This window comes from Hippocampus bargibanti, linkage group LG09 (genome assembly GCF_051943395.1).
Source record: "Hippocampus bargibanti isolate YZ-2025 linkage group LG09, ASM5194339v1, whole genome shotgun sequence".
Lineage (NCBI taxonomy): Eukaryota > Metazoa > Chordata > Actinopteri > Syngnathiformes > Syngnathidae > Hippocampus > Hippocampus bargibanti.
Window position 1 is genome coordinate 17,128,252 of NC_142742.1, and position 26,394 is coordinate 17,154,645.

Below are 26,394 nucleotides of genomic sequence, written 5' to 3' on the forward strand. Positions count from 1 at the left end.
AATTAAAATTGTTTGTTGATATATTAGAGTAATATATTTTACTCAAATAATGTATTTTTTTTTCATTTGGAATTTGGAAATATCATGCTCCAATGAATGTATTTTGGTTTATTTTAATCAGTTTTACACACTTCTGCAATCTTGTGAAATTAAGACGCACCAATTTCAGAATTTTGCCCCCTTTTCAGACACAAGGGGGCCAACTCGCCCCCTTTTTTAATTTCCCAGATGCATCCCTGAAACCACGAAGAGAATGGTCACAAATAAATGTGTTTCACACTTAGATTGCTTGAATTGACCAGCTCATAAAATAAGCAATTTTAACATTTCCTTGCAGACAACTGTGGTCAAGGGATCCCACAAAAGACCTGGAAAGGTACAAGTGAATATTACATCAATAAATTGTTTGCACGTTTATCTTTACACATAATTAAAGCAATGTTCCCACCTCAGATTGTAACATCACCTCTATGTCCCGGTCCAGCTTTTCATTCACGGACATGACAACGTTGGGAGCGAAGTCTATGAACTATGTCGTGATGTTGAGGATGCCACGCAGATGAAACTGTCTCCTGTCATCTTGGTACGAGTCATCAGAGGATGGTAAGCAGCCTTTACTGTTCTGAAGTTCATATGGATTTATTAAGCGAGTTGTGTTAATTACAGTATGATTTACTTTGCTGTGTTAATTATTGTATGACTTGCTGATTGAAGGAGCACTTGGGGCTCTGTTAGGGTAATACACCAAATACCATTCCAGTAAAGCAGCAAGTTGTGTAAAATGTAAATAAAACATGACATTGTTTTGTAAGTTTTTTCCAATTTATATTGAATATGTGTTTGTGAACCAAGGACACTCATTTTAGAAAAAAAAATATTTCCCATGCTTGATTAATGTGCTCAACAGTTCAGTCTTTGTTGTATTTTACGCTATCCAAAATGTTCAACGTTTGTACTGCTGGATGGCCTGTCCAGTCTATTCTTACCATTTTTGTTGTGACTATAAGCGCATAATATGGATTGGCTTTGTTTTGCTGAAATGAGGAAGGATTTCCCAGGAAAATACTTTGCTTGGAAGGCACTATACTGTATATTCCTCCAAAACATGTACGTATTTTTCAGCAATAATGGTGTTTTACAGATGTACAAGTTACTCATGCCATGGGCATGAATGCACACCAATACCGGCACCATTGCTGGCTTGATATGTATTCCATAAAAATTATTTCAAGTGTGGACTCATCTCATCCGCAGCACACTCATCCACTCTTTGTCCATCTCAGATGAACTTGGACTGGAAGAAGTCGGCTGCATTTCTGGGTCTTGATGCGATATGAGTTTTGCTTTGCATTGAAGAGTTTTTTTGTTTTTTTTTTTTAATTTAAAATATTGTTGTAAGATTAACAGTGATGAAATGCTTACGGGGCAATATGAAATAAATTATACACCATAATGAATTAAGATGTCCACGGACACAATTTTTTTCCTGCCGATTTCCTCCTGATATCTGTCGCAGTCGACTCGGACTATTCAGTGAACTACCAGTCAACTGTGATTGACTTGATTGGGTTCTTCTTGCTGTAAATGTAAAAGTAGTAGTAACTGTACCTGAGCTCACATGGCAAAATCTTTTTTTCACATTTAACTTTGACATGATTAAATGCCATGTGACGATCACAGGCATTCAGGGTTAGTTTTTGGCCTTACCCTGACCATGCAGAGATTTTTCCAGATTATCTGATTCATTTGATGACATTATGGACAATAGACTATAAAATCTATTTTAAAATTGTTGATTTTTTTCATGCATTTGTTCACAAAGGATTGAACCTTATCGTAGGCTTTTTAAAACCAAGCATGAGACTCACTTGTTTGACACTTGCATTATTTATTATTTATTACATGTGTTTATCTTTTACCCCTGTACCAATTTGTGGAAATTGTCACAGCCACGCCATTAAAATTAAAGAAGACCCCCCCCAAAAAGTTTTCATCAGTATGAACATTAAATGTTATTTTTCGTGCGTTAAATTGCGGTTGATAAGGATTAGCAAGTCGTTGTATTCTATCTTTTATTTACTTTTTACACAATATCCTAACATCATGGGAAATTATGTTTGTATGTACAGTACTATTCTATCTGTCTAATTTGAAAACGTTTTTTTTATATATTTAGCTGGCTCCTGTATGAACATAAGGGCTTCCAGGGCCGTGTCATTGCCCTAGAGGAAGGTCAAACTGACCATGTAATGAATATGTGGGCTGACGATGGACCCAAAACTCCTCCGGATGAGAATAGTCAGCCTGCATCAACGACACCCTTTACCATCGGTTCTGTTAGACTGGCAGTCAACGTAAGTTGGCGCCTTGAATCTATGTCTCTAAATGTCTAACGTTATCGCTCACTTATCTAACTACTTATTTCAGCTCACTGGACACAACATTACATACAGCTTCACAATCTAATGAAACTCAGTGCAAGAACTTCATCAACAAATTCAGAATTTTAAGTGATTATCTCACACAAATTAATTATTTGCAGTCACATTTTTCTCTACTTGGTAAAGTCACAAAAATGCCACAAGCAGCAGCTACCGTGATGCTGTGTTTTCTACGCACCACTGCAAAATAGCTTCTCATTTCTTATTAGGGTGCAAAGCAGATTTCTGGATGATTTTTTTGCATCTTGCTAGTTGAATACGGGAAGTTGAAAACACAATTAACAAGGTGATGAACTACCCGATTTGCTGATGTTGTTGAGTTTGTTATAATTGCTCCACAATTTATTTATTTTTCTCACTATTGCAGGACTATACCCAACCCAGAATTGACCTGTTTACAGAGGTTGATGGTTTGGGGAGGGTATCCTCTTACTGCGACGACACAATTGAAATTTGCTCCTTTGGGATCCCCCAGACCACTGGTTCCATCAAGGTCCATTCTGGAGTGTAAGTTGATGTTGCTCATGTGACGTAACAAAGACTGTTGCCTCATTGCAGATCTAATGTTGGTTAATTTGAATTAGTTACAACTGATTTCCAATTTAGACAAAGGTACAACTGCTCTGCGAAATCCCTTCTTTTCACATTAAACTGTTTTCCCCATTGACTTTTTGGATCTTGAAAGTACCTCCTAATGATTTTCGTGCAACTTCTGTTCAAGTCCAACGATCAGGTTGCACATTAATAATTAATAACTATGTGTTACTACTTCACAATCATTGTTTTATAAAAGAACGGTCCATTGTCTCTCCATGTGTCTGTCTGTTTAGCTGGCTTGTGTACAGTGATCCTGGCTTTGGAGGTTTCGTTGGAGTGCTGGAAGTTGGCGAGTTTCCTTGTTCACAGACCTGGGGATTCCCACAACCCTTTGTTGGCTCTCTCAGGCCCCTTCGAATTGTAAATATCTACTGCGCAATGCATCACTTTGATCATGTTTTGTATATTGACTAATTCTGATACTTTATGTCTTTCTGTAAAGGGAGCAATAAAAGTGGATCATCCTAAACACGTCAAGGTTTGTTTAAGTATATCACCTCTTTTACATTCGTTTTATTGTGTGTCATATGGACTATATTGATTGTATCAACCACATTGTTGGAATATGGAACAATTATAAACATAAGTGAACATGTCAAAGAAAGAACCCACCCTACGTTAAAAATGACATTCAAATAAACAATAAAAAAAATAAAATCTTGCACAATGATCACTTTTTGCAAAGCTGAAATCAATATGATAAAGAATGTAACATTTATTAGTCATGGGAGTAGTCTTGAATCATGAAATCTGATGGCAGCCGAAATGAAGCCGAGATGCTACTGATCCTTCTGTGCAACGTGATTACCGCACTCAAGAAAAAAGTTTTTGATATGACTGAAACCATTGAAGTGAAAAATTAATGACATATTTTGTCTGTCATTCCCTTTGGGTTGATCTTGGCTTCTTGTTCATGCAAGTGCATGGAATGTTAAAAATAATTCACGACAATTGAAAATGTAAATATTTCATGAATTGTAAATTTGAACTAGTGATTTTCGGCACAATTTAAATGTTTGTGCTGTTTAGTATTGACTAAATTCTGAAGCCAGTGATATAAATTGTATTTTCAATTGCAACATTAATTGTTCATTACAAACTCAGGTGCAATACTTAGCATTAGGTTGAAATGATGCTGCCTTTGGTTACAAAAAAAAATTTCAATGTTGCACTATAGCATTCAGTTAAGCTCCAGGAAACAAAACCACCAGGGCATCAACTAAAAGGACCATCCAGAAAACCCATCTGTTCATTGATTTGGGCTCTTTTAGGCACTGGTGTTCGAGAAGGCCAATTTTGAGGGAGAATGTTTAGAGGTGGACGGTGACTTGTACAACTTGGGAGAGAGAGTAGCAGGACATGGCACCTCTGGTGGAACTACAAATACAATCTCTTTTGTGGGGTCCCTCAAGATACTCGGCGGTCTGTAAGTATTTCAGTCCATAGATGCAACGGGATCGGAAAAATGATTTGCTGTAGAAATGTGTAAAATGCCCTCTCTGCGTTTTGGTCTGGTAGCTGGGTTGGTTATCAAGAGGAAGACTTTGAGGGTCAGCAATACATCCTTGAGGAAGGGGAGTATCCCCATTGCAGTGATTGGGGGGGTTCGGAGAATGGTCTACTCTCTCTTCGTTCCATTAGGACGGTGAGCTTTATTGTTAGAGCCTTCATCTGTTATAGGAAGTATATTACAAGTCAGTGATAAATGAATTGTGTGAAAAATCGTTTATATCTCATCTCGCTTAGGATTTCCTGTCCCCGCACGTTAAATTGTTCAGTGAGCCCAACTTGGACGAACGGGGGCTCAGTGTGGATCTTATGGGCCCCGTTGTCAGCATGGAGGTCATCGGCCATAGCTTGGAAACCCAGTCCATCAATGTCCTGAGTGGGGTGTAAGTGAAATACTCGCTCTCTCTTTTTTTAGGCCAGGGTGTTTTGCTTTTTTTTTTTCAATTTCAGATATGCATTGTAAATAAAGGCTTCAAATTCCTCCTCAGTCCCTTTGGCTGACTTTGCTCCATCCATCCAAGAAGTAGAGACTTGCGTGTCGACTTTGAGCAGACTTTAGAAGCAGTAAAAACAAGGGGTAACATGAAATGTCCCGATTGTGTTCTCTCAAGCAGACACTTGCAGTTTTAGGTGTGTTAGTCTACTTACAAACATGACTAAGAGTTTTGTCACTGTTGAAACGCTTGACACACCTTGATGGTGCATGCACACAGCCCCGGAGGATACATTTCAGAATAAGCTCTCGCAACTGATCTGCGCACGTCATTTTCTCCCGTGAATTTCAATGTGTTTGTTTTTTCCTGTGCTTAAAGGACAACCGACGTCACTTTTTTTGTTTCTTAACTGACATCAGAAAAACGTTTTATAGCATCTAAAATACCCAAAACACGCAGTATGATATTTTTATTCAAATGCAAAACACCAATAAAAATGACTTAAAGTGTCCAAAATCTGAAAAAAATTGAGCTGCGAATTGGGCATTTTCAGAAAGTCCCACGCCCCCAGTTCGTGACGTCACGCCAAGACGTTCTTGCATTGCTGAAGAATCAAAACAATGGCTTCAGATTCGGATAATATACTTTCTTGTTACACATCCAGTTATGAATATGATTCAAATAGTTCTGAAGAGGAAAGCATACATGTTTGCAATCGATTAAAGAATTTATTCCGTGCCATTATGAGGCAACATTGAGGGGAAATGTCTCACCGAAAAAGAAGCACAATATGACGACCTCCTGTGGCCACCTCCGTTTCCACAGGCTGATAAATTCCTCATATTGTGCTTGGACGCCCTCTTCTGGCGGCTTTTGGGTGCAACACGAGGTCCCCAGACCAAACAAGTACAGCAAAATACATTGACGTGATGGAAGGACCGCTACAATGCGTCTTTTTTTCGGTCAGGGGCGTTCCTTTAGTGACATCACGTACGGACTCGTCACCAACTCAAAAACAAGACTTGCTGAATATTCAGCGCGAGTCTTAAAACGTAAAATATAGCTATATGCGGTGGAATCTTATTAAAGTACGCTCAGTAGAAGTAATTTGAAACCATTTTACAAATTATGGACACAACTTGTCCGGAGACGTCGGTTGTCCTTTAAATATTTGAATAGATGGTATTATTGATGCTCGTGAAAGGGTCTTGGCAATACAGTGATACCTCAGTTTACCAACACTTTAGCTAATGAACGTTTCGCCTTACGAACATTAAATTTGGGAGATATAATTTTGGCATACGAACTAATTTTCAGGAAACACGTGGAGCGCCACAATGGCTGGCGGACTAGTTTTTGGTGGAAGGAACAGCGCCACTGTGGCTGTCAGACTACTTTACCACACCCACTTTCTTTGAGTGCATACGTGGCATACACGATTTGCTATCGAGTGGATACTTAGCGTTCCAGTACCAGTATGCTATGTCGACCATTGCTACGTGTGTCTAAGGATGTTTCTGTGTTGTCTGAGCAACAGTCTCAGGCAATAGAAGAGGTTGAAAAAATTCTGTTGATTTGGATTAATGAAAAGCAGCAAGTAGGGGACAGTGTGAGTGAGGGTATTATCGCTGTGAAAGCACGGCAACTTCACTCCGATATCATGAAGAGGCAACTTGGGAGTTCATCATCCATTCCATCATTGTCATACAGATGCCATTGGGTGTTACCACTGCATGATGATAGCCTTTCAATACTAATTTGTCATGTCTGTTTATTATTGTTGCTTTGTATTGCAAGAGTAGTGTAGCCTGCACTCCCGGAGATATAGTCGTTGTTTGTTCTATGTACTTGGCCAATAAAGATAATGCTGATAAATCTTCCGTTTAGTTTGCTCGGTCTAGCCTTTATCTTTGCATTCAAGTAAGTCCCCATGATTTGTTCTAGAAATCGGGTTGTTGAACGATTCATACATATTTAAACAGCTAAGATGTTCTTCACCATTGCAAGGGAATTTTTAAAATTTTCTGAAATATTATTTGTGTGATCACAGATCAAATTAATTTCAAAGAATGTCTAGTTTTATCAGAAAACCTAAAGTAAAATGTCATAAGTGTGGGTGGTCACTGTTTAGTACACATGATAAAATGAATATAAATGGTATATGAATTTCATTCCGTTGTTTTTGTCTTTTCTTGGTGACAGCTGGGTGGCATTTGAAAATCCAGCATTCAGCGGCGAGCTCTACATTCTGGAGAAAGGCTTGTATTTGTGTCCAGAAGACTGGGGTGCCCAGAATGTCAATATATCATCAATCCAGCCAGTGTTCAATGTAAAAAAAATTGCATTCCCGCTCTGAATCAAGTCATTTTGGTTGAATGCTGATACAGATTTCCTCACTTATTTTTATCTTATTTTACAGGAAACGTTGCTGGAATCCCAATTCAAGGTATGTTCTCCGCCTATACTGTATAGGACATGGGGGCGGGGGCTACTTTGCTGGATAATTTGCTGGAGTGAGTCCGTGGGAATTTGTACCCATTCTTCCAAAAGCATGTCAGAGGTTGCGGATGTTGGTCAAAAGGGCTTGGCTCACACTGGCTGTTTTTCTTTGTGTATTGGAGCACAGTCATGCTGGAACAGAACTGATACCATGTGGCAAGCAAATTATCCAAAATGTCACACTGAGATGAAGAAATGCAATTCATCTCAAGACCCGGTGGCTAATTGTCCCTTGGGTCTTTTTCCAAGTGTGATTTTCCTCAATAGCTCCTCCAAATAAAACATGTTTTACATTGATATATTATTATTATTATTATATATTGATATATTTGCTGGATCTCACCATGGTCAAAACAAACAACCACTCATCTATTGGCAATTTTGAATGTTCAATTGACTTTATATGCACATTTTTTTACAATGTTGGACGATGATGGAATTCCCAGCATTTCACACCCAAAAGCCTTGACTGTATGAGTCAGATGCATGAAACCCACCATATTGTGCCAGCCTCATTACATCCAATACTTCTCTACAGTTTTGCATTGAAAATGTGAGTTAATCTTGCAACGGTTGTGTATGTAACCAAAGCCCATAAGCGTGCGATTTGTTGCTATCCAGGTGAAGATGTTCTCTGAGCCTAACTTTAAGGGTGAACTGGTGGTTCTGGAGGACAGTGCGGCAACTTTGGATGAGGACTTTGTGCCCATGTCCTGTAAGGTGCTAACTGGCAGGTAAAGGAGCCATAACGGAACGGACAATTCAGTACCACAGTAAAATTACAGTAAAGTCTCGTTATATCGATATTCTCGGGAGTCCGCAAAAATATCGATATAACCGGACTATTGATATATCCGATCCTGCGTGCATGTAATTTTCTCCTTGCGTTCATAGAAATAGTATCGTAATAAGCGGTACTATCGATATAACCGATATCGATATAACGAGACTTTACTGTATGTGTATACATTAACAAGGATATGCATGTGCTTTAATTAACATTGAAATATGTACAAAACAGTTCAATTAAATGCAAGACGGGTGAAAAATATCAAACTATTGGAAATGCAACTACCCCAATCATATGGTACAGCATGCCATTGTAATGTGTGTGTGCGTGTGTCTGTCTTTATTTAATGCTCAGTTGGATCGCATATGAAGGCTGCAACTTCACTGACACCATGTACTTATTAGAGGAGGGAGAGTATCCCAACGCCGAGTTCTTGGGCTTCCCATCCTCCGACGTGAGGATCCGTTCCATGGAAACTGTTGGCCACGTAAGGCCTTTGTTTAGTTGTCTGATTACGTGCAGGCTCCTGTGGCGAGAGTATCCTGTATGTCTGTGCAGTTAGTTAGTGTCATATTTCATGTGAGTAACAAAGCTCTCTACTTTATGTAGGAGTTGACTCTACCTTCCCTCTTGCTGTTCAACAAGATGGGTTGCACAGGTCGCAGAGTGGTGCTGACTCGTGGGACTGTGAACCTGCACCAAGCAGGCTTATCCACTCACATACGCTCTCTGGTGGTGGAGGGAGGAAAGTATGTACATTGGGACCTTCGCTTATGAACCCCTTGGCTTACGAACTTTTCGGTTTCCGAACATTACATTTATGACAATTTTACCTTGGCATACGAACTATTTTTTGGGATACACACAGCGCTGCCACAAGGAGTGATGTGTCGTTCACGAACAAGCCCGTTCTCCTAACAAGAAAATGGTGGCCAATGTTTTCATCCTCTATTCCCCACCCCCAGTCTTCGGTTAAAGCCACGTGATTGGTCAAGAACGCAGCAGTGGGGGATGGGGTTACAGACAGAGAGAGAGTGAGGCCGTTCTCCCAAAAAAATAAAATGGCGTCTTCGGTAAAAGCCACGTGATTGGTCAAGACCCCAGCAGTAGGGGGGTTAAACAGTAAAGAGACGGGCAGAGAGAGAGTGAGAGAAAACACACACACACACACACACACGAAAGGGAGATGACAAGAGATTTTAACCAAAAAACAAAAGTGAAAAATAAAAGAAAAAACATAAAAGGTTAGAAAATGGATAGAAAACAGTGAAATTTAGATTTCTTTGATAATTTAAAAGCAGAGTATAGACTGGAAGGTTAAAATATCCCATCAATCAGGCTCCATAAATAACCCGCTCAAGTCATCTGTATACTTGATGCAAAAAGCTATCAACCCAGCTAAACAGATCACAATTGATGAAGAACTAGATACAATTATCACAGAGAAAGCACCTCCAAGGGATCATTCCTCAAGTTGGTGAAAGAAGAAGGCTACGTTCCTCATCAAGTGTTTAATGCTGAGGAAACCGGACACTCCATTCCATCAAGCCATTAACGACCATCACAAAGGTAAATAAAATGACTTTATTGTAAAGTAGTTTATTTCTTTGATTATAATACCATATCACATTGTACATGAAATAAGGTATATTTTGTGTAGTTTTAGGGCTTAGAAAATTAGAAAGAAGAAAATTGTGTTTTATGGGGACCTGTGAACGGATTATTCTCATTTTAATGGTTTCCTATGGGAAATTAATTTTTGTGATACACACTTTTCTCCTTACACACTGTGTCTGGGAACCAATTAAGTTTATAAGCCAAGGTCCTACTGTACCTATCTATTACTATGAAGGTTGTTCATGTTTTGATAAACTAGGTTTTGTGTCCAGCGTCCTATTCCCAGTTTTCAATACAAAACACTGTATGTTGGTGGCCAGTGGCTACACTAGCTAGGCATTCTTCCAATATTTTTTGTGATGATCCAACATGCAACATTTTCACTGAAATGTGCAGTCAATGTGTGGTTCCAAGCTGTGATGTTGAATCAGACTAAATCCAGAATTGGTTCAAACGAAATTTTTCTTCACAATTAAAATGTTATGCAACATTATAATCGTTGTATAAATAAAAAAACTATTTACATTTGACATAATTGAACTATACTGCTGCTACAAAACTAATCTAATTATTCCTCCAAACTTTTTTGTAGGGCTGCCTCGAATCCTTAAAAGGCATTAAATGCACGAATCTTAAAACAAGTCAACGATGATTGGATATTATGATCATAAATAGCCTCAAATTTCAAACTAAAGCAAGATTTCTCGAGAGACGCTAATAAATGAAATGTATTATTATTATTATTCCTTAAAAATAAATAAAAAATGACTGCTGGTAACATTGCGCAATGACAATGGTGGAACCAACCAACTGATCAACAAACTAGCCTGTGTGTGTTTCAGTTGGTAGTCTTGAGAATGGACTAAAAAAAACTTTTCACTTCACGTTCATTTTTCTTACATTGTCTCGTATTCCATCCGGTCCCGTCTAGGTGGGTGTTGTACGAAGGCAGCAACTACCGCGGTCAACAGATCCTGCTCCATCCGGGTCAAATCATCGACTGGTGCAAGTTCAGTGGGTTGAAGGGAATTGGATCGCTGCGGCCATTGCCTCAAGTATTAAGCAGTCTTCTGTCCAACACAATAGTGCCAACTTGTATCATCTTGGCTTGCTGTGGGGTCGGCTTTCAGTTAAAGGACAACCGACGTGACTTTTTTGTTTTTTAACTGACACCAGGAAAATCTTTTATAGCATCTAAAATACCCAAAACACGCAGTATGATATTTTTAGTCAAATGCAAAACACCAATAAAAATGACTTCAAGTGTCCAAAATCTGCAAAAAATTGAGCTGCGAATTGGGCATTTTCAGAAAGTCCCGCCCCCAGTTCGTGACGTCACGCCAAGACGTCTTGCATTGCTTGTGAATCAAAACAATGGCTTCAGATTCAGAGAATATGCTTTCTTGTTACACATCCAGTTATGAATATGATTCAAATAGTTCTGAAGAGGAAAGCATACATGTTTGCAATCAATTACATTATTTATTCATTGCCATTTTGAGGCAACATTGGGGGAAAATCTCTCACCCAAAAAAGAGGCACAAAATGGCGACATCTTGTGGCCACCTTCGTTTACACAGGCTGATAAATTCCTTATATGGCGCTTGGACGCTCTCTTCTGGCCTTCTGGCGACTTTTGGGTGCAACACGAGGTCCCCAGACCAAACAAGTCCAGCAAAATACATTGACATGATGGAAGGACCGCTACAATGCGTCTTTTTTACGGTGAAGGGTGGTCCTTTAGTGACGTCACGTACGGACTCGTCACCAACTCAAAAACAAGACTTCCTGAATATTCAGCGCGAGTCTTAAAACGTAAAATATAGCTATATGCGGTGGAATCTTATTAAAATACGCCCATCATTTGAAGCCATTTTACAGATTATGGACACAACTTGTCCGGAGACGTCGGTTGTCCTTTAACTCAGTGTTGTTGCGTTTACACCCACAGAAACAGATTGGTATCCGTTTGCGAAACAAGATGACTGGATGTCTGATGTCATTGACCGGGGCACTTGAAGACATCCAGTTGATGAGGGTGCATGCTATGGAAGACACGGGGGGCATAGAGCAACTCTGGCTATATAGAGACGGTCAGCTTGCCTGCAAGGTAAGCATGGTTAAAGTGCTCCCGACCTTATCCAAATATACGTAAATGCATGTCTAAATGAAGTGCATAAATATTCTTCAATGCCATATTTGAGTGATTTATATGATCATTATGATAAGACGCCATTCAGCATCAGAAAGTGCGAACTGTTTCAATTTCATTGAGAAGAACCTTTTTCACCATTGTGATCAGGAATGCATTTTTGAAGGAATGAATGAATTCACCTTTTTCGACACACAAAACTGAGAGGTAACAACCTCCTGTTCACTTCCAGTTTGCCGAGGACTGTCGTCTGGAGACTGCAGGTAACATGGTGATGGCAGGCAGTCGACTTTGTGTGTCTCCGGAGGGAAGAAAAGACAACCAGCTGTGGGACATAACCTCAGATGGCCTGGTGCGCTGCCACTTCCAGCCTGGCCTGGTCCTTGAAGTCAAAGGTCAGATTCCCTTCTCTGGGTTGTGTCGTGTTTGTCAAATACAGTAGACACTAATAGTCAGGGTATTTAAAAACTATGTATTTGAAATACAAATACAGTGATACCTCAGCTTACGAACTTAATTGTTTCCCAGAAAGTGTGTGTAAGGCGAAAAGTGTGTCTTCCAAACATTAAAATGAGAATAATAAATTCCCAGGTCCCCATAAAACATAAATTTCTACTAAATAAGCCTTAAAATACACAAAATAGTCCTTATTGTATGTATAATAAATGTGCTATTATATTGTAATTAAAGAAATAAACTGTACTGTATAATAGTCGTTTTATTTACCTTTGTGATGGTCGTTGATGGCTTGATGGAATGGAGTGGGAGGAAGTGGGAGGGAGGGTCACATTCCATAAGGACTGTAGGAAGGAGGGTTAGCCTATCTTTCATAGTTCTCTTCCTGTGTAATGAAAGTCCGATGAGGCATCTTTTTTCCAAAAAAGGCCGGTTTCATCAGCATTAAACACTTGATGAGGAACGTAGCTTTCTTCTTCCACCATCTTGAGGAATGATTCCTTGTAAGCTTTGGCAGCTTTATCGTCTGAACTGGCTGCCTCACCATGACGAATGACACTATGAATCCCTGTACGACGCTTAAAGTTCTCGAACCATCCGTGGCTAGCCTTGAAATCATCAACAGATGACGAAGTTCCAGGTTGCCTCTTGACGATATCTGAGTGAAGTTGCCGTGCTTTCTCGGAGATAATTCCTTCACTCACGATGTCCCCTGCTAGCTGCTTTTCGTTAATGCAAATTAACAGATGTTTTTCAACCTCTTCGATTGCCTGAGACCGTTGCTTAGACAACATGGAAAAACCCTTAGCAACAAACGCACCTTTAATAGCTTTCTTGTTCCGAAGGATGGTAGCAATGGTCGACTTAGCATACTGGGACAGCTAAGTCACACAAACGCACACCTCGTTCGTGTTTCTCGATGGTCTCCTTCTTCTGCTCGACCGTAATTTTCTTTTGTGTCCTCTTCGGTTTAACGGGAGCCTGTGGTGGGGTCTTTTTAATTGCAAAAATACTCCAGTCGATAGCAAACCACGTCTGCAATCAAAGGGGCCACAGTGGCGCTGGTGTTTGGTGTTCTTACGTCGAAAACTAGTCCGCCTGCCACCGTGGCGCTCCGTGTGTTTCCCTAAAACTAGTTCATATGCCAAGATGCCGCTGTGAGACTAATAAAGGCATATCCAATCCAATCCAAGATTCTATTCTCGCGAATTTAATGTTCGTAAGGCGAAAAGTTTGTTAGCTAAAGCATTCGTAAGCCGAGGTATCACTGTCTGAGCTACATTTTAATATTATGAAATGGATGTGTGTCAGAAGAACAAACACATTTCGATTTGATCATATTGTTGAATTAATTGGTCTTCATTTATGGGCTTGATATGTGCAGATGCACACTTCGTGACCTTCCCGGACATCTTTTAACATAACACTTTGAATGTATGGCAGGAGGTCACCAATACGACCACAACCAAGTCATCCTCAACACGTTTGAGGAGGGAAAATCAAACCAAAGATGGACGCTGGAGATTTTGTGACTTGCCGGGTCACATTGAGGCCCACAATCGCAGCTCTGCTCGTGAAGCACCCACCACTCGGACAAGTCCTGAGTGATACTTTGCACAAAAATTGCACTCCTGTCGCGTTTGCACCCTTGTGGAAGAGGGTAACCATGTTCGGATTGTAAAGTTCTCATTAATGTAACACTTTTATTTTGTTTGTTGCTTTTGTACTTCAGAATGAAGAGAAATATGTTATTTATCTAGTGACATTCTTTTTATATGGTGCATTGCTTGTTTTGAGATGTCAGACCTGGCTCAATGCGGCGACTCTCTGGGCTTTGTGGTACGCAACAAAACTAATCCACGGTGTCTTGTTCCTCATCTCATGTTGATGGACGCAATGAAGTCTTAACTCCAAAGATATATTATAGTCACGCATTTTGTCACTACTGTTGGTAATATGGTAAATTTTAGCAATGTTTTCTAAAGTTTTAACACTGAATCTGATGCATATTATTAACTTGTGGATTTCACTTTAAATCGCGATTGAAAATATAAATATTAAAAGAGAAAATACCTGTTATCTTGTCGTGTATCATTTAAGCAACATTTTGTGGGGTTTTAACAGTTTATAGCTGTATTTTGCAAATGTTGCCCTGCAACCAAGTATGCCTGTTAAAGAGTGCCAAAGTAACCTGCTTATTTAGAAAAAAACCGAATGACAGGTCGTTTAAAAAGCCCAGTTATTTTGGAGGGGGGGGTCGGGACATTAGATCACCATAGGAAGGTGACAGGCTAATAAAAGATGCTTTTTTTCAGAACATCTGCCTCACAGTTCTGAGGTTCAGAGTTCATTCTCCACAGCGCTTGTGTTTCTTGTGTGGGTATTGCTTGCGTGAGTATTCTTCGCCCCAAATTACCAAAATTCCATAGGCGTGACTGGCTGAGGAACTTTTAACATGTGTCCAGTTTACCCTGACCTGCATGTTGGTTTCAATTCAGGATCAATTCCTGTGAAGAGGAAACACTACTACTGTAATGATTGTAATGATCTGTCAAAGATTTGTGGGAAGGGGATAAATACACTAACTTCAGGATTTAAAAGAACACCGTTTTTTTCCGGTGTATACGGCACACTGGAGTATAAGGTGAACCTTCAATGAATGAGACATGTTTCCAAATACAGTATATAAAATATAGGGCACACCACATTATACGATGCTACAGTATGGGGGGTAATGGAGTCGGTGGCTGCTGACAGAAGTTGCGAGACCTGTTGTGGTTCAATATTACTTTACATATAAGGCGCACCTGTGTATACGGCGCAGGGTCATCTTTTGAAGAAAATCAAGGCTTTGGGTGCGCCTTAAACATCTGAAAATACGGTATTTTTGGATGAGGAAAAAAAACATAGTCCAGAAGTTCTTGGGTAGAAGCTTAAGGTTTTTCACTCAATTGCAGCGAACACATTCGGGCTTCATGCATCGGACAAGATTTTTTTATGTATCTCTTTATTTATTTAGTGCTATGCGCCATGTGTTCCCTTGATCTGGACCACAGTCTTTCCTCGAGCATGACCCTTCTCCACTTTCGCAAAGGCCTGAGGAACCTGTGCAAAACTGAAGGTTTCTTCTACGACCGCATGGATCTGCAAATGAAGCAAGCACAGTCAAAGTGAAAAAAAAGAGTGAGTGCAGTCTATAGGTGAATATGATTCGTTTTTATTTTTTTTAAGCGTGTGTGTGTGTGTGTGCGTGCGTTTATCTGGGTTGCACGTTGTGTTTTTTGTGCGTCACCCCCTAGTTGGTTTGAATCGCAAATCAAACTTGTTTTCATGCTTCACCACAATAAAGTCACAGAGCCAAAGTAAAATACATGTCAGCATACCTGTCCTGCATCTACCATTTCCCTTATTTCATCCAGTGCTGGACCACTTGGTGCAAAAAATCCCCAACGGTAGTGGACCCCCTTAACAAAAAGGTACTGCAAAAGAACAGAGTACAAGTGAATGAAAAGTGAATTTCATTTTACAGTTCTGCTCACGGGGCAGCCTGGTGGTCCAGTGGTTAGCATCTGGACCGCATAGTGTAGAGGTTGTGGGGTCTATCCTCACTCCGCCACCCCTGTGTGGACTTTGCATGCTCCCACCGGGCCTGCGTTAGTTTTCTCCTCCGCTTTCCTGCCATAACATGCGTGGCAGGTTGATTGAATAAATGGCCTCGAGGTGTGAGTGTGAGCACGGATGTTTTTTTGTGTCTGTGTGCCCTGCGATTGGATGGAAACTGCATACCTGGCAACTTCTGAAACCAGAAAGGCCTAGTACTATGCCGGGGTCCAGAGGACGCAGGCCCCGGTCGGTCCAGGACAAAGTCCAAGCCAATCAATTTTTAACATTCCAGCTACTGAAAATAAGGCTCAAAACACTATCAATTTTTCAATTTGTCAATCGTGTTTGCTACTATTTTAAGAAAACAAAACAGAAATACATATTTTACAATCAATGAAACATTTAATAATCAATCTTGTTTGAAAAGTAGAATGAATTGTAAGACATTGTTAGTAACTTCAAATATGCACATCTAACCTACATTCCTATGGGTTCACCAAAATAGCTATCAACAAACTCAAATTTGAAAGGCACCCACTTGAACAACCAATACTGTTCACATCAATGAATCATAAACATGTTGAATTTTCATATGTACATTGAGTTCACAGGAAACGCTTTCTGTACGAAAACAAGAGGTTATACTCTTCAGAATAAATAAAAAAAACGCACACTGAGTCAGATTGTGGCACTCGTGTCATCCTTTTTCTGGTTGTGAGGCTCCCAATAACTTTTGTTGACAGGCCTGACTGGAACTCTGTTTTGTTTTAGTTGATGTGGCTAAATATGCGCTCACAGTCAACATGACTGTGTGGTACATGACCTTGCCTGAATTTGCATTGCTGCCTGAAATGAATGTTGAGCATCCTGTGGCATTGACAAGCACGGACCAAAGTGAAAGGCTAAAATCCTGTTCCTGACACTTGAAAAAAAGGAAGGCAGGTCACTGTTCTCCCTGTGCTTGTCAATGTATTCCCGGCAGTCTGATCCAACAAAGATGTCCTCATTCTCCTTCTGATTTTCTCTGCGTGCAAAGTCAACGTTGTGATGTCACATGCACTGGCGATGAGGCTTGCTAAATCTTATGGCCATTTTGCCAAATTGACCCGAAGGCACACATGATGAAGGAGTTGGATACGTGGCTTCTTTGAAGAAAGGTGTTTGTGCCATTGAATATTGGTCATATTGCCAACAAAAAGTTAGCAAATAGCAAAGTATTTGCATCCTCCATCTTGTTGAGAATTCACTGAGCCTTGCTGCTACTGTTGGTCGTGGCCATTTTGCTTTTTTTTCCTGCTACATTGGAATCTAGGTGTTTTTTAGCTTCACCTGCCAACTCTGTGTCCTTGAACATGCAACTTGCCAAGTCAAATTCCTTTGAAGAAGATTTAGCTGGGGGTTTCGTTTCTGTCATGTCACATTTGCTTGGCCTGGCCGCAGTTGACCAAGTTTCACCACCACCGTCCTTTAGCTTCCTCTTCTTGCATCGTCTTTCAGATTCTTTAACGTCTAAAGAAGTAAGAGGCCTCTTCACATATTTAATAATAATAATAATAATAATAATACAGTAAAGTCTCGTTATATCGATATCGGTTATATCGATAGTACCGCTTATTACGATATTATTTTCATTTCCCTTGCACATTTCTAGTCTTTTTATGTATAATTAGTACCGTTTAGTACGATACCCGGTTGTTACGATAATCCGGTTATTACGGTGCTCCTTTTCATCCCCCGCCGGCCATTTTTGTTGTTTACATCGATATATCCGTCGCGCCATTGGTCAACTTGGTCATGTGTCTTGTTACGTGAGCCGCCATCGGTCGCGCCATTGGTCGACTTGGTCACATGAGCCGCCATCGGTCGCGCTATTGGTCGACTTGGCCGTGTGACTTGGTTACGTGTCACGCCATCAGTCGCGCCATTGGTCGACTTGGTCAGGTGACTTGGTTACGTGTCACGACATCAGTCGCGCCATTGGTCGACTTGGTCAGGTGACTTGGTTACGTGCCCAGCACCCGTGTAGCAGAGCAATTTTCATTTTCAGACGCTAGCTCGTGTGTAGCAGACGAGATTGAAGTGTTTGTGTTAAAAGGTAAAAATGGGAAGCAGAAGAAGATTGATGACTTTTTTAAATTGTATACATAATACAGTAAGATGTAAGCGTTGCAGTTTCCCTGTTGTGTTATGTACATGCCCACTGTACTGTATATGAATGCAATCGTTTTTTGCAACAATGTTTCTTGTTTTGTCTGCTGAAGCGCGATGATTTTGAAATTAACATTCCATACTGTGTATTAAAGGACAGCCGATGTCACTTTTTATTCAAATGCAAATAAAAATGACTTCACGCCAAGACGTCTTGCATTGCTTGTGAATCCAAACAATGGCTTCAGATTCGGATAATATGCTTTCTTGTTACACATCCAGTTATGAATATGTTTCAAATACACTGTAGTTCTGAAGATTAAAGCATACATGTTTACAATCATTAAAGAATTATATGTGCCATTTTGAGGCAACATTGGGGGAACAAAAAAGGGAGCTAATGGCCAGCTCCGTTTCTTATATGGCGCTTGGCTGCCCTCTTTTGGCGGCTTTTGTTTAATGCAGTTCGGCGCAGGATCGGATATATCGATAGTCCCGGTTATATCGATATTTTTTCGGACTCCCTTGAATATCGATATAACGAGACTTTACTGTACATTTAAATTCTAAACGTTTTTTCTTTCTTTTCCCGAGTTACCTCCGCATTGAAGAACTTTGACAGGGCTGCCCATTGTTGATACACACAAACCGATTCAATTACAGTAAAGTCTCGTTATATCGATATCGGATATATCGATAGTCCCGGTTATATCGATACTATTTCAATGCACGCACAGAGAAAGTTACATGCAAACAGGGTCGGATATATCGATAGTCCCGGTTATATCGATATTTTTCGGACTCCGACATGTTTGGTCTGAAAACCGTGTTGCACCCAAAAGAGGGCGTCCAAGCTCCATATAAGGAATTTATCAGCCTGTGGAAACGGAAGTGGCCACAAGAGGTCGCCATTTTGTGCCTCTTTTCTGGTGATTGATTTCCCCCCCAATGTTGCCTCAAAATGGCATGGAATAAATTCTTTAATCGATTGCAAACATGTATGCTTTCCTCTTCAGAACCATTTGAATCATATTCATAACTGGAGGCGTAACAAGAAAGCATATCCTCCGAATCTGAAGCCATTGTTTGGATTCACAAGCAATGCAAAAAGACGTCTTGGCGTGACGTCACGAACAAGGGGGGCAGGACTTTCTGAAAATGCCCAATTCGCAGCTCATTTTTTTGCAGATTTTGGACACTTGAAGTAATTTTTATTGATGTTTTGCATTTGAATAAAAGTATATACTGTGTGTTTTGGGTATTTTAGATGCTATAAAACGTTTTTCTGATGTCAGTTAAGAAACAAAAAAGTGACGTCGGTTGTCCTTTAAAGATGTTCGTATAGCGAATTACCCCAACAGTTTTCTCGGTAGTCGACTTGGCTTTTTACGAGTAGCAATATTTGTTATAATTAACATTACTGCAAATATTTAATGACGAAAACGGAGTTGAAAATATCTCAAAATTTTATTTACCAAATTTTGTGTTTCCCGTACAAACTTTCTTGTATGGCGTACACATCTAAAAATGTGCAAACATCGTACAGAATACGGCAAAATACAGCCGGTTGACAGGTATGGGTGCCTAACAATTACGCTACTGTATATCAAACTTCCACTGAGTAGAATCACGTTTAACTACTTGACTGCCAGGCAATGTGCAGGAATGTGTCCACTACATTGCCAGGGTTTTTGTCATTTTCACTCAAATTGCAGGACCGTGAGTATAGTTTTGCTTTTGTGAATGTTGCTGTGCCAATGATCATTTTGTGTTTGGGAGCCTTTTACTGATCATCTTCATCTTTATTAAGTTCATAGTGTTGTTTGTTCTGTAGCCACAAGGGGACATAAGCCAGTGTCTTCCTATGCCGGTCCCAAGCCCGGATAAACAAAGAGGGTTGTGTCAGGAAGGGCATCCAACGTAAAATTGGCCAAAACAAACATGTGAATCAAACCTATGAAGATGGAGGACACTGATTCGCTGTGGCGACTCCTTGAAGGGAAAAGCCAAAAGGAAAAGAAGATATCAACCTTCCACTGCAAGGAAAGCGGCGATGAGGTTTGCTGCCGCCATCTTGCAGTAGGGGGCGATCTAATTGCACACTTGATTTGATTGCTGTCATTCTTATAGAGTACAGTGAGACATCAACTTACAAACTTTTTGTCTTACAAACATCATATTTATGAAAATTAAACCTTATAATAAGCACTATTTTCATAATACACACCCACCACGGCTGGCGGAGTGATCTTCGGCGGAAGCACACGACCGAACAGCACGAGAGGTTAAGTTACCAACAGTCCTTATGGAAGGTGACTCTCCTTCCATAAGCCATCAACGACCATCAAAAAGGTAAATAAAACTCTATTTTACAGCACAGTTTATTTCTTTAATTACAGTCGTCATGTAATGCGCCTCTCTTTCCAAACAGCAATTCCCTTTGACCTTCGACCTCCAACGCCATTCCATCAAGCCATAAATGACCATCACAAATGTAAATAAAGTGACTTTATGATACAATATATTTATTATATATTATATTTCTTTCATTACAATACAATAGCACATTTATTATACATAGAATAAGGTATGTTGTGTGTAGTTTTAAGGTTTATTTAGTTGAAAAATATATTTTATGGAAACCCCGGAACGGATTATTCCCATTTTAATGGTTTCCTATGGGAATTTTTTTTTGAGATACACACTTTTCGCCTTACACACTCTGTCTGGGAACCAATTAAGTTCTTAAATTGAGGTCTCGCTGTATAGCGTTTCTATCTCGGGGACTCAATGCACTTCACACTGTTGCCTCATTCACCTACTGTGTTCATGCGTGGGATAAGTACATCGACATGGGGAATGTACCAAATTGTCCATGCAGGACCGTTATAAGGTTAAGCGGGTTAAGAACAACGATAGTTGTAGTTGTGTTGTCGAGTGGAGTTATTCATGATGTGGTGATGTGATGTCTGGACTCCCGGGGATAGGAATCGTGCCAGATCTTGTTTACAGAGGATTTATTTTTATTAAACCACATAATGATGGTGGCAGTCATCAAAGTCATTAGACAGATGCTGCTGTAGTAAAATATTGTTCAAGTTGTCTGATTTGTCTATTTTTCTATCTCTATGTAATCATCTGTTCATAAAAAAATAAGTATTTGTCAAGTTATTTTGTGTTGAAAGGGATTATCTAGATTATAGAGAAGTGGCTTTTTAAACCATAATTGCTTGTGTAGTTGCAGCTGTTTGTCTGGAGTGTTTTACCATCCACCAAGGATGAAAGTAAATTATTTGTAGATCTATTTATGTGTATTTCAAACTAATTCTGAAAATGTATGCAATTTTTGATTTGGTGCTTTTCCATCCTCTCAAGAGTTTCTGTGACATGACTTCCGTGGCTTGGCTAAGAGCCTCAGCCACTTAGGATCCAAAGCAATTTAGGTTATGAATGTGGTTTAACCGTGCTGACTATTTAATGTGATATTCAATTACAAGGAACAACCGTGTTACTGATTCAAATAAGTACTGTAATCCATAATCATCTAGCACACATTTTATACACAAGGCAACTCAATGTGCTTCGCACAAAGACAAAAGACCTACAAGCATTGACAAATACAGTTAAATTACACGAAGTAAATAAAACGTAAAAAAAACACTTAGTAGATTTTATTCCCTACCTTGAGTGCCTTGCTGGCCACGGTGGCAGTAGTTTTCATCATTCCATCAGCAACCCCTAGGGTGTCTGTGTTTTGGATGAAGGGCGTAACTAGGGTGACGTACTTTGCTCCACTCCACGGCTTGAGCAGATTCAGCGCCCAACGTTCTGTGCTGCCTCCGATGTTATCTAGGATCAGGTCAAACCTTAATGAGGATGAAGAGCAGAGCGTTAAAAGAGGCATCAGCCAACTGACCAACACATCCGAGTTCCAAATGCAAAGTTTATGCCATACGGGGTCAGGAACAATGCAAATTGCATGCATATGTCCTCACCCAACACAAAGAAGCTCAGTAAGCACAAGGCAGATTGTTTTTGGTTTGAATAATTTCCGTGTATGTCTGAGATGTGATTTTCTGACATAATTACTTTAGTTCTCAGTAAGTTAGTGACAGACTAGGCTGCCTACAGTTTACATACGTACTTATTGTAGGTCAGGGGTCTCAGACTCACGGCCCGGGGGCCAAATGCGGCCCCAGAAATAATATTTTGCGGCCCGCCTTGATATGAAAGATTAATGTTAGTGCGGCCCGCATGATTGATATTAATGAAACTTGTGTGTGGAGCTGAACAAGTAGGCAAGAGAAGCCATGTTTAGGACAGTTCATGTTCAATATTTTCTTTATGTTACGAAAGTTAAAGGTTAAAGAACTGTGAATACAGACATTTGAAACTTTATTAAAATAATTAGTTTTCCTGTGTTTTTTTTTCTGTCGTCTGTATCTGCCTTATGATCATGATAATTATTTTATTTATTTATTACTGGTTAATTTATTTGTTTTTCATTTTTCCATTTATTAATTTAATTCATTTTTGTGTGTGTTAAAAGTAAAGATTTTGAAAACATTGGAATGTTTTATCTGTGATTTTCTTGTGGAAATCTCGATGCGGCCCAGCCTCACCCAGACTCTGCCTCCAACGGGTCAATTGAGTTTGAGACCCCTGTTGTAGGTGGTAAAATGGGTTGTCATTTATATGTCGCTTTTCTACCTTTGGTACTCCAAGTGTTTTATAATGAATGTTTCCTAATTTTACAACTGAATGAAGGTGAAGGCTGGATACTGGTGAATGCATTGTTGACAGCTGTTAAATTATCAACCTAGTTAGCATTAGCCAAAGTGATATCACAACCACCGGTCACCAGATTGATGAGTGATATATATATATATATATATATATAATATATATATATATATATATATTCCTCCGTCAGAGGATCCCTTCCCCCGACACAAAGCAAACCTCATGAAGTTGGAGTAAACAAAAGTCAGTGAGACATGCAATGGGACAAGGTCCGAATGTAGCATAACTGGGCTAAATCAATCAATCCATCCATCCATCTTCCAGACCGCTATATCCGCTTTAGGGTACCGCAGGTGGGGGGGGGGGTGCTGGAGCCTATCCCAGCCGTCTTCAGGCGGGGGACACCCTGAATTGGTTGCCAGCCAATCGCAGGACACACAGAGACAAACAACCATACGGACAATTTGGAGTGTTCAATCAGCCTGCCATGCATGTTTTGGGAATGTGGGAGGAAACCGTAAGACCCGGAGAAAACTAACGGTTTTAACATGCCCGGTGAGAGCATGCAAACTACACACAGGGAGGCCGGAGCGGGACTCAAACTCACGACCTCAGTACTGTGCTAACAACTCGACTAATAGGCCGCTCTAAATTGATTGATCAATTGGTTTTTTTTTTTTTTTTATTTCAAGGCCACATTTCCCAGTTCTTTCATGGCCCACCATATAATAAGTAATGAAAGTTTCATTCTTGTCCTCACTTGTCCAAAGCAGTGAGCGGCACCTCAACAGGTCCGGCCGTGTAGTCCACCACGTGGTCCGCGCCGAGCCCCCCGACAAGATCCTTGGCATTTTGGGTGCATGTTACAGTCACATGGGCTCCCCATGCTTTCAGCATCTTAAACAACAATAAGCCTCAACATTATTTGGCATTAGATCAAGATATGGGTGAGACTTGCTAGCAATCTTCCACCTAACCTGAATGGCAAATGTTCCCACTCCTCCAGACCCTCCAATGACCAAAACACTGTGACAAAGAAAACAGAGAGAATGTGAACCTGAGTGCGTGTGTGCGCGCATATTCCCTCACCGTTTCTTGGCACAGTTGTCTTTTGTGAGCCCGCCGGTGTTAACAAGGGCCGACCAAGCGGTGGTCGCCACATAAGGGATGGCTGCAGCCTCCGTGTGGCTCAGGGACTTTGGTTTGAGAGACACCTGAGTGTGATAGTGCGAATAAGGGGAAAAAAACATTTTGCTTTCTCAGGTAAATTCCTTGGTTGCATGATTACGACGTGATTCTTACCTCATTGGCACTCAGCACAACAAATTCAGCCAAGCTTCCTTGCTTCCACGGTGGAATGGCAGCCCACACCTGTTGATATCACAATCTCGAGCCTTATGTTGGACTTAATGTGAAAGTGTGGTGCCTTTTTCAGGAATCACTGTCAGATTATTGCATTCGGAGTTTTTTTGGTGGTGCATCTATTTTCTATTTAAAAAAAAAAGACGCCAACAAAACTATAAAAATAGATGATTTTCATTGGAATGCTAGCTTACTCGTGTCCATGAATCACTTTTCCCCCGTCTGGTTATTTAAGATGAAAAACTGAAACCAATGTAAATGAAACAATTATAAGGAATGTTACACTTAGTAGTTCAAAGGTTGTTTTGGAATTGTGAGTGAGTTCTATGTTATGTATAGTTCTCTCATTCATCTTATTTAATAGCTCAACTTCAATGTAAGTGTTTTGCACACAGCGGTGCATATGTGTAATGTTTGCGGCTAGTAAAAATGTCTCACATAATTTTTACCTCATCCCTTTCTCGGATGAACTTCACATCTAGGCCACACTCCATGATAACCCCAGACACGTCCCTCCCTAGGGTGAGTGGGAACTCGCTGCCTCTTTGATTAATGTTCAGAGGGTCTCTCTTCATGGACATGGTTGCCGCGCCGTAGCCACCTGGCATATTGCAAGACATAATTGTTGCACACCGTAATGGAGTTTATTAATCATTCAGCATCCCAAGCCCGTTGTTCCAAAAATCTCGGTGGGAATAATCTGGATTTAGAAATCCAGTACCGTTTTTTTGCTCTTCAATTTCAATGTTTTACTTTCATGCTGGTTCTTCAAAGCAATGTTGGATTCGATCAACCTGATACACAGTTTTAATGATTACCAAACCTTATATCACAATGTGAGGTACAAACAATGTAATGAACAACAGGTGGAAGAGCCAACATGGGATCACTTTAAGTAGACCTTGAATAAAAAATATATATACAATCAAACTTTACACGTCTGTATTTTTTGTGAACATTGGACTCTATTGGTTTTTACCACACTGCATATGCTTCTGTGAAATGTAAATTTCTCCACTGTAAGACTAATAAATGTAAATCCAATCCAATCGCATTCAACAACAATCAGTCTTAGGGACAAAAACTCCCAACAATTTTTGGATAAAGTTTGGTGGATGGGCAACGGCTTACATCGCTGGATCTGGTGTTAATGTTGTTTGTGCTCCCTACTTTGCATTCCATTTATTAGTCTGCAACCTCTCAATCAAATAAAATCTCTAATAATAATAAAAATATATGATGTAATTAGAGTCTAATTGCATCTTTTTTAATGTGATATCTGCTTGTCTTGGAAATAGTCAGGTGATTATTTTTATAAAATGTGGAAGAGAGGGCACATTTATCTGTTTACGAATGTGGGATGAGGAAGTAAAACGTCATCAAGAAAAAACGTGAAGAATAGTACATTGCAGTTCCTAAAAGGTCTACTTTCACACTGTCCCGGTAACTAAGTTTTTCTAGTACTGTACTTCATGACTTCCTACACTACTGCGTTGCATTCAGTTACGCTTTGATTATTCACGAAGAGAAACGTGTTACTTGCCTCTCATGCTGACGTCAATTGGATTCAGACCTGCTGCAAACACCTTGACAATTACCTCATTGGGGTAGGTGATGACGGGGAAACTGGCATTTTTGGTAAACCGCAGAACATCATTGTCTCCATACTTATCAATTACCCATGCAGGCATGACACTTTTACAGCTGCTGGAAGTCTTGAAAAATCTGGAAACTAATGACCTTGAAACGTAAAAGTGAAATAACCGCCTCCTGTTCACCAGACATCTCGTAGCTGCCATCTCTGTACAGTTAATTTTTACAAAATAGGACAGCATTTCCACCCCGTGGAAGGAAAGCGATGTTTATACTTGCAGAGCCATCATTGCGCAGACAGTTTCTTCAAGCATGTCTACCTTGTTCCTTAATACATATGTGTTCTTAAATGACATATTGAATAAATATAAATGTTGTCCTTTCAAAACAACGCGAGTCTCCCAAAATACATAAATTACAATTACTTCCTGAAATGAGTGAGTGTTTCAA

The 26,394-nt window shown here is 40.0% G+C and overlaps 2 protein-coding genes across 3 annotated transcripts in view; one reads left to right on the plus strand and one right to left on the minus strand.

The window, feature by feature from the left end:
• crybg1a (crystallin beta-gamma domain containing 1a) overlaps nucleotides 1–14,572 on the plus strand; it is a 49,956-nt gene extending 35,384 nt beyond the window's left edge. For both annotated transcript variants that reach the window (XM_089005259.1, XM_089005260.1), the window contains 18 exons: nucleotides 338–376; nucleotides 485–603; nucleotides 2,177–2,354; nucleotides 2,809–2,948; nucleotides 3,272–3,398; nucleotides 3,481–3,516; nucleotides 4,310–4,464; nucleotides 4,557–4,683; nucleotides 4,785–4,930; nucleotides 7,184–7,310; nucleotides 7,401–7,427; nucleotides 8,102–8,214; nucleotides 8,625–8,757; nucleotides 8,880–9,019; nucleotides 10,819–10,942; nucleotides 11,839–11,997; nucleotides 12,272–12,434; nucleotides 13,939–14,572. In XM_089005259.1, coding sequence (XP_088861385.1) covers nucleotides 338–376; nucleotides 485–603; nucleotides 2,177–2,354; nucleotides 2,809–2,948; nucleotides 3,272–3,398; nucleotides 3,481–3,516; nucleotides 4,310–4,464; nucleotides 4,557–4,683; nucleotides 4,785–4,930; nucleotides 7,184–7,310; nucleotides 7,401–7,427; nucleotides 8,102–8,214; nucleotides 8,625–8,757; nucleotides 8,880–9,019; nucleotides 10,819–10,942; nucleotides 11,839–11,997; nucleotides 12,272–12,434; nucleotides 13,939–14,027 — 2,142 coding nt within the window. In that variant the 3' untranslated portion in view covers nucleotides 14,028–14,572. The remainder of the gene's footprint in view (nucleotides 1–337; nucleotides 377–484; nucleotides 604–2,176; nucleotides 2,355–2,808; nucleotides 2,949–3,271; nucleotides 3,399–3,480; nucleotides 3,517–4,309; nucleotides 4,465–4,556; nucleotides 4,684–4,784; nucleotides 4,931–7,183; nucleotides 7,311–7,400; nucleotides 7,428–8,101; nucleotides 8,215–8,624; nucleotides 8,758–8,879; nucleotides 9,020–10,818; nucleotides 10,943–11,838; nucleotides 11,998–12,271; nucleotides 12,435–13,938) is intronic.
• A 724-nt stretch (nucleotides 14,573–15,296) lies between these two features.
• On the minus strand, nucleotides 15,297–26,339 carry rtn4ip1 (reticulon 4 interacting protein 1). Its single transcript, XM_089005264.1, has 9 exons — nucleotides 25,895–26,339; nucleotides 24,801–24,952; nucleotides 24,292–24,360; nucleotides 24,079–24,203; nucleotides 23,967–24,015; nucleotides 23,750–23,886; nucleotides 21,929–22,112; nucleotides 15,879–15,974; nucleotides 15,297–15,639 (listed from the first exon to the last, which is right to left on the minus strand). Exons 1-9 carry the CDS (start codon nucleotides 26,184–26,186, stop codon nucleotides 15,517–15,519), a joined length of 1,227 nt encoding a protein of 408 aa, XP_088861390.1. The 5' UTR covers nucleotides 26,187–26,339; the 3' UTR covers nucleotides 15,297–15,516.
• Between the last annotated feature and the right edge of the window lie 55 nt (nucleotides 26,340–26,394).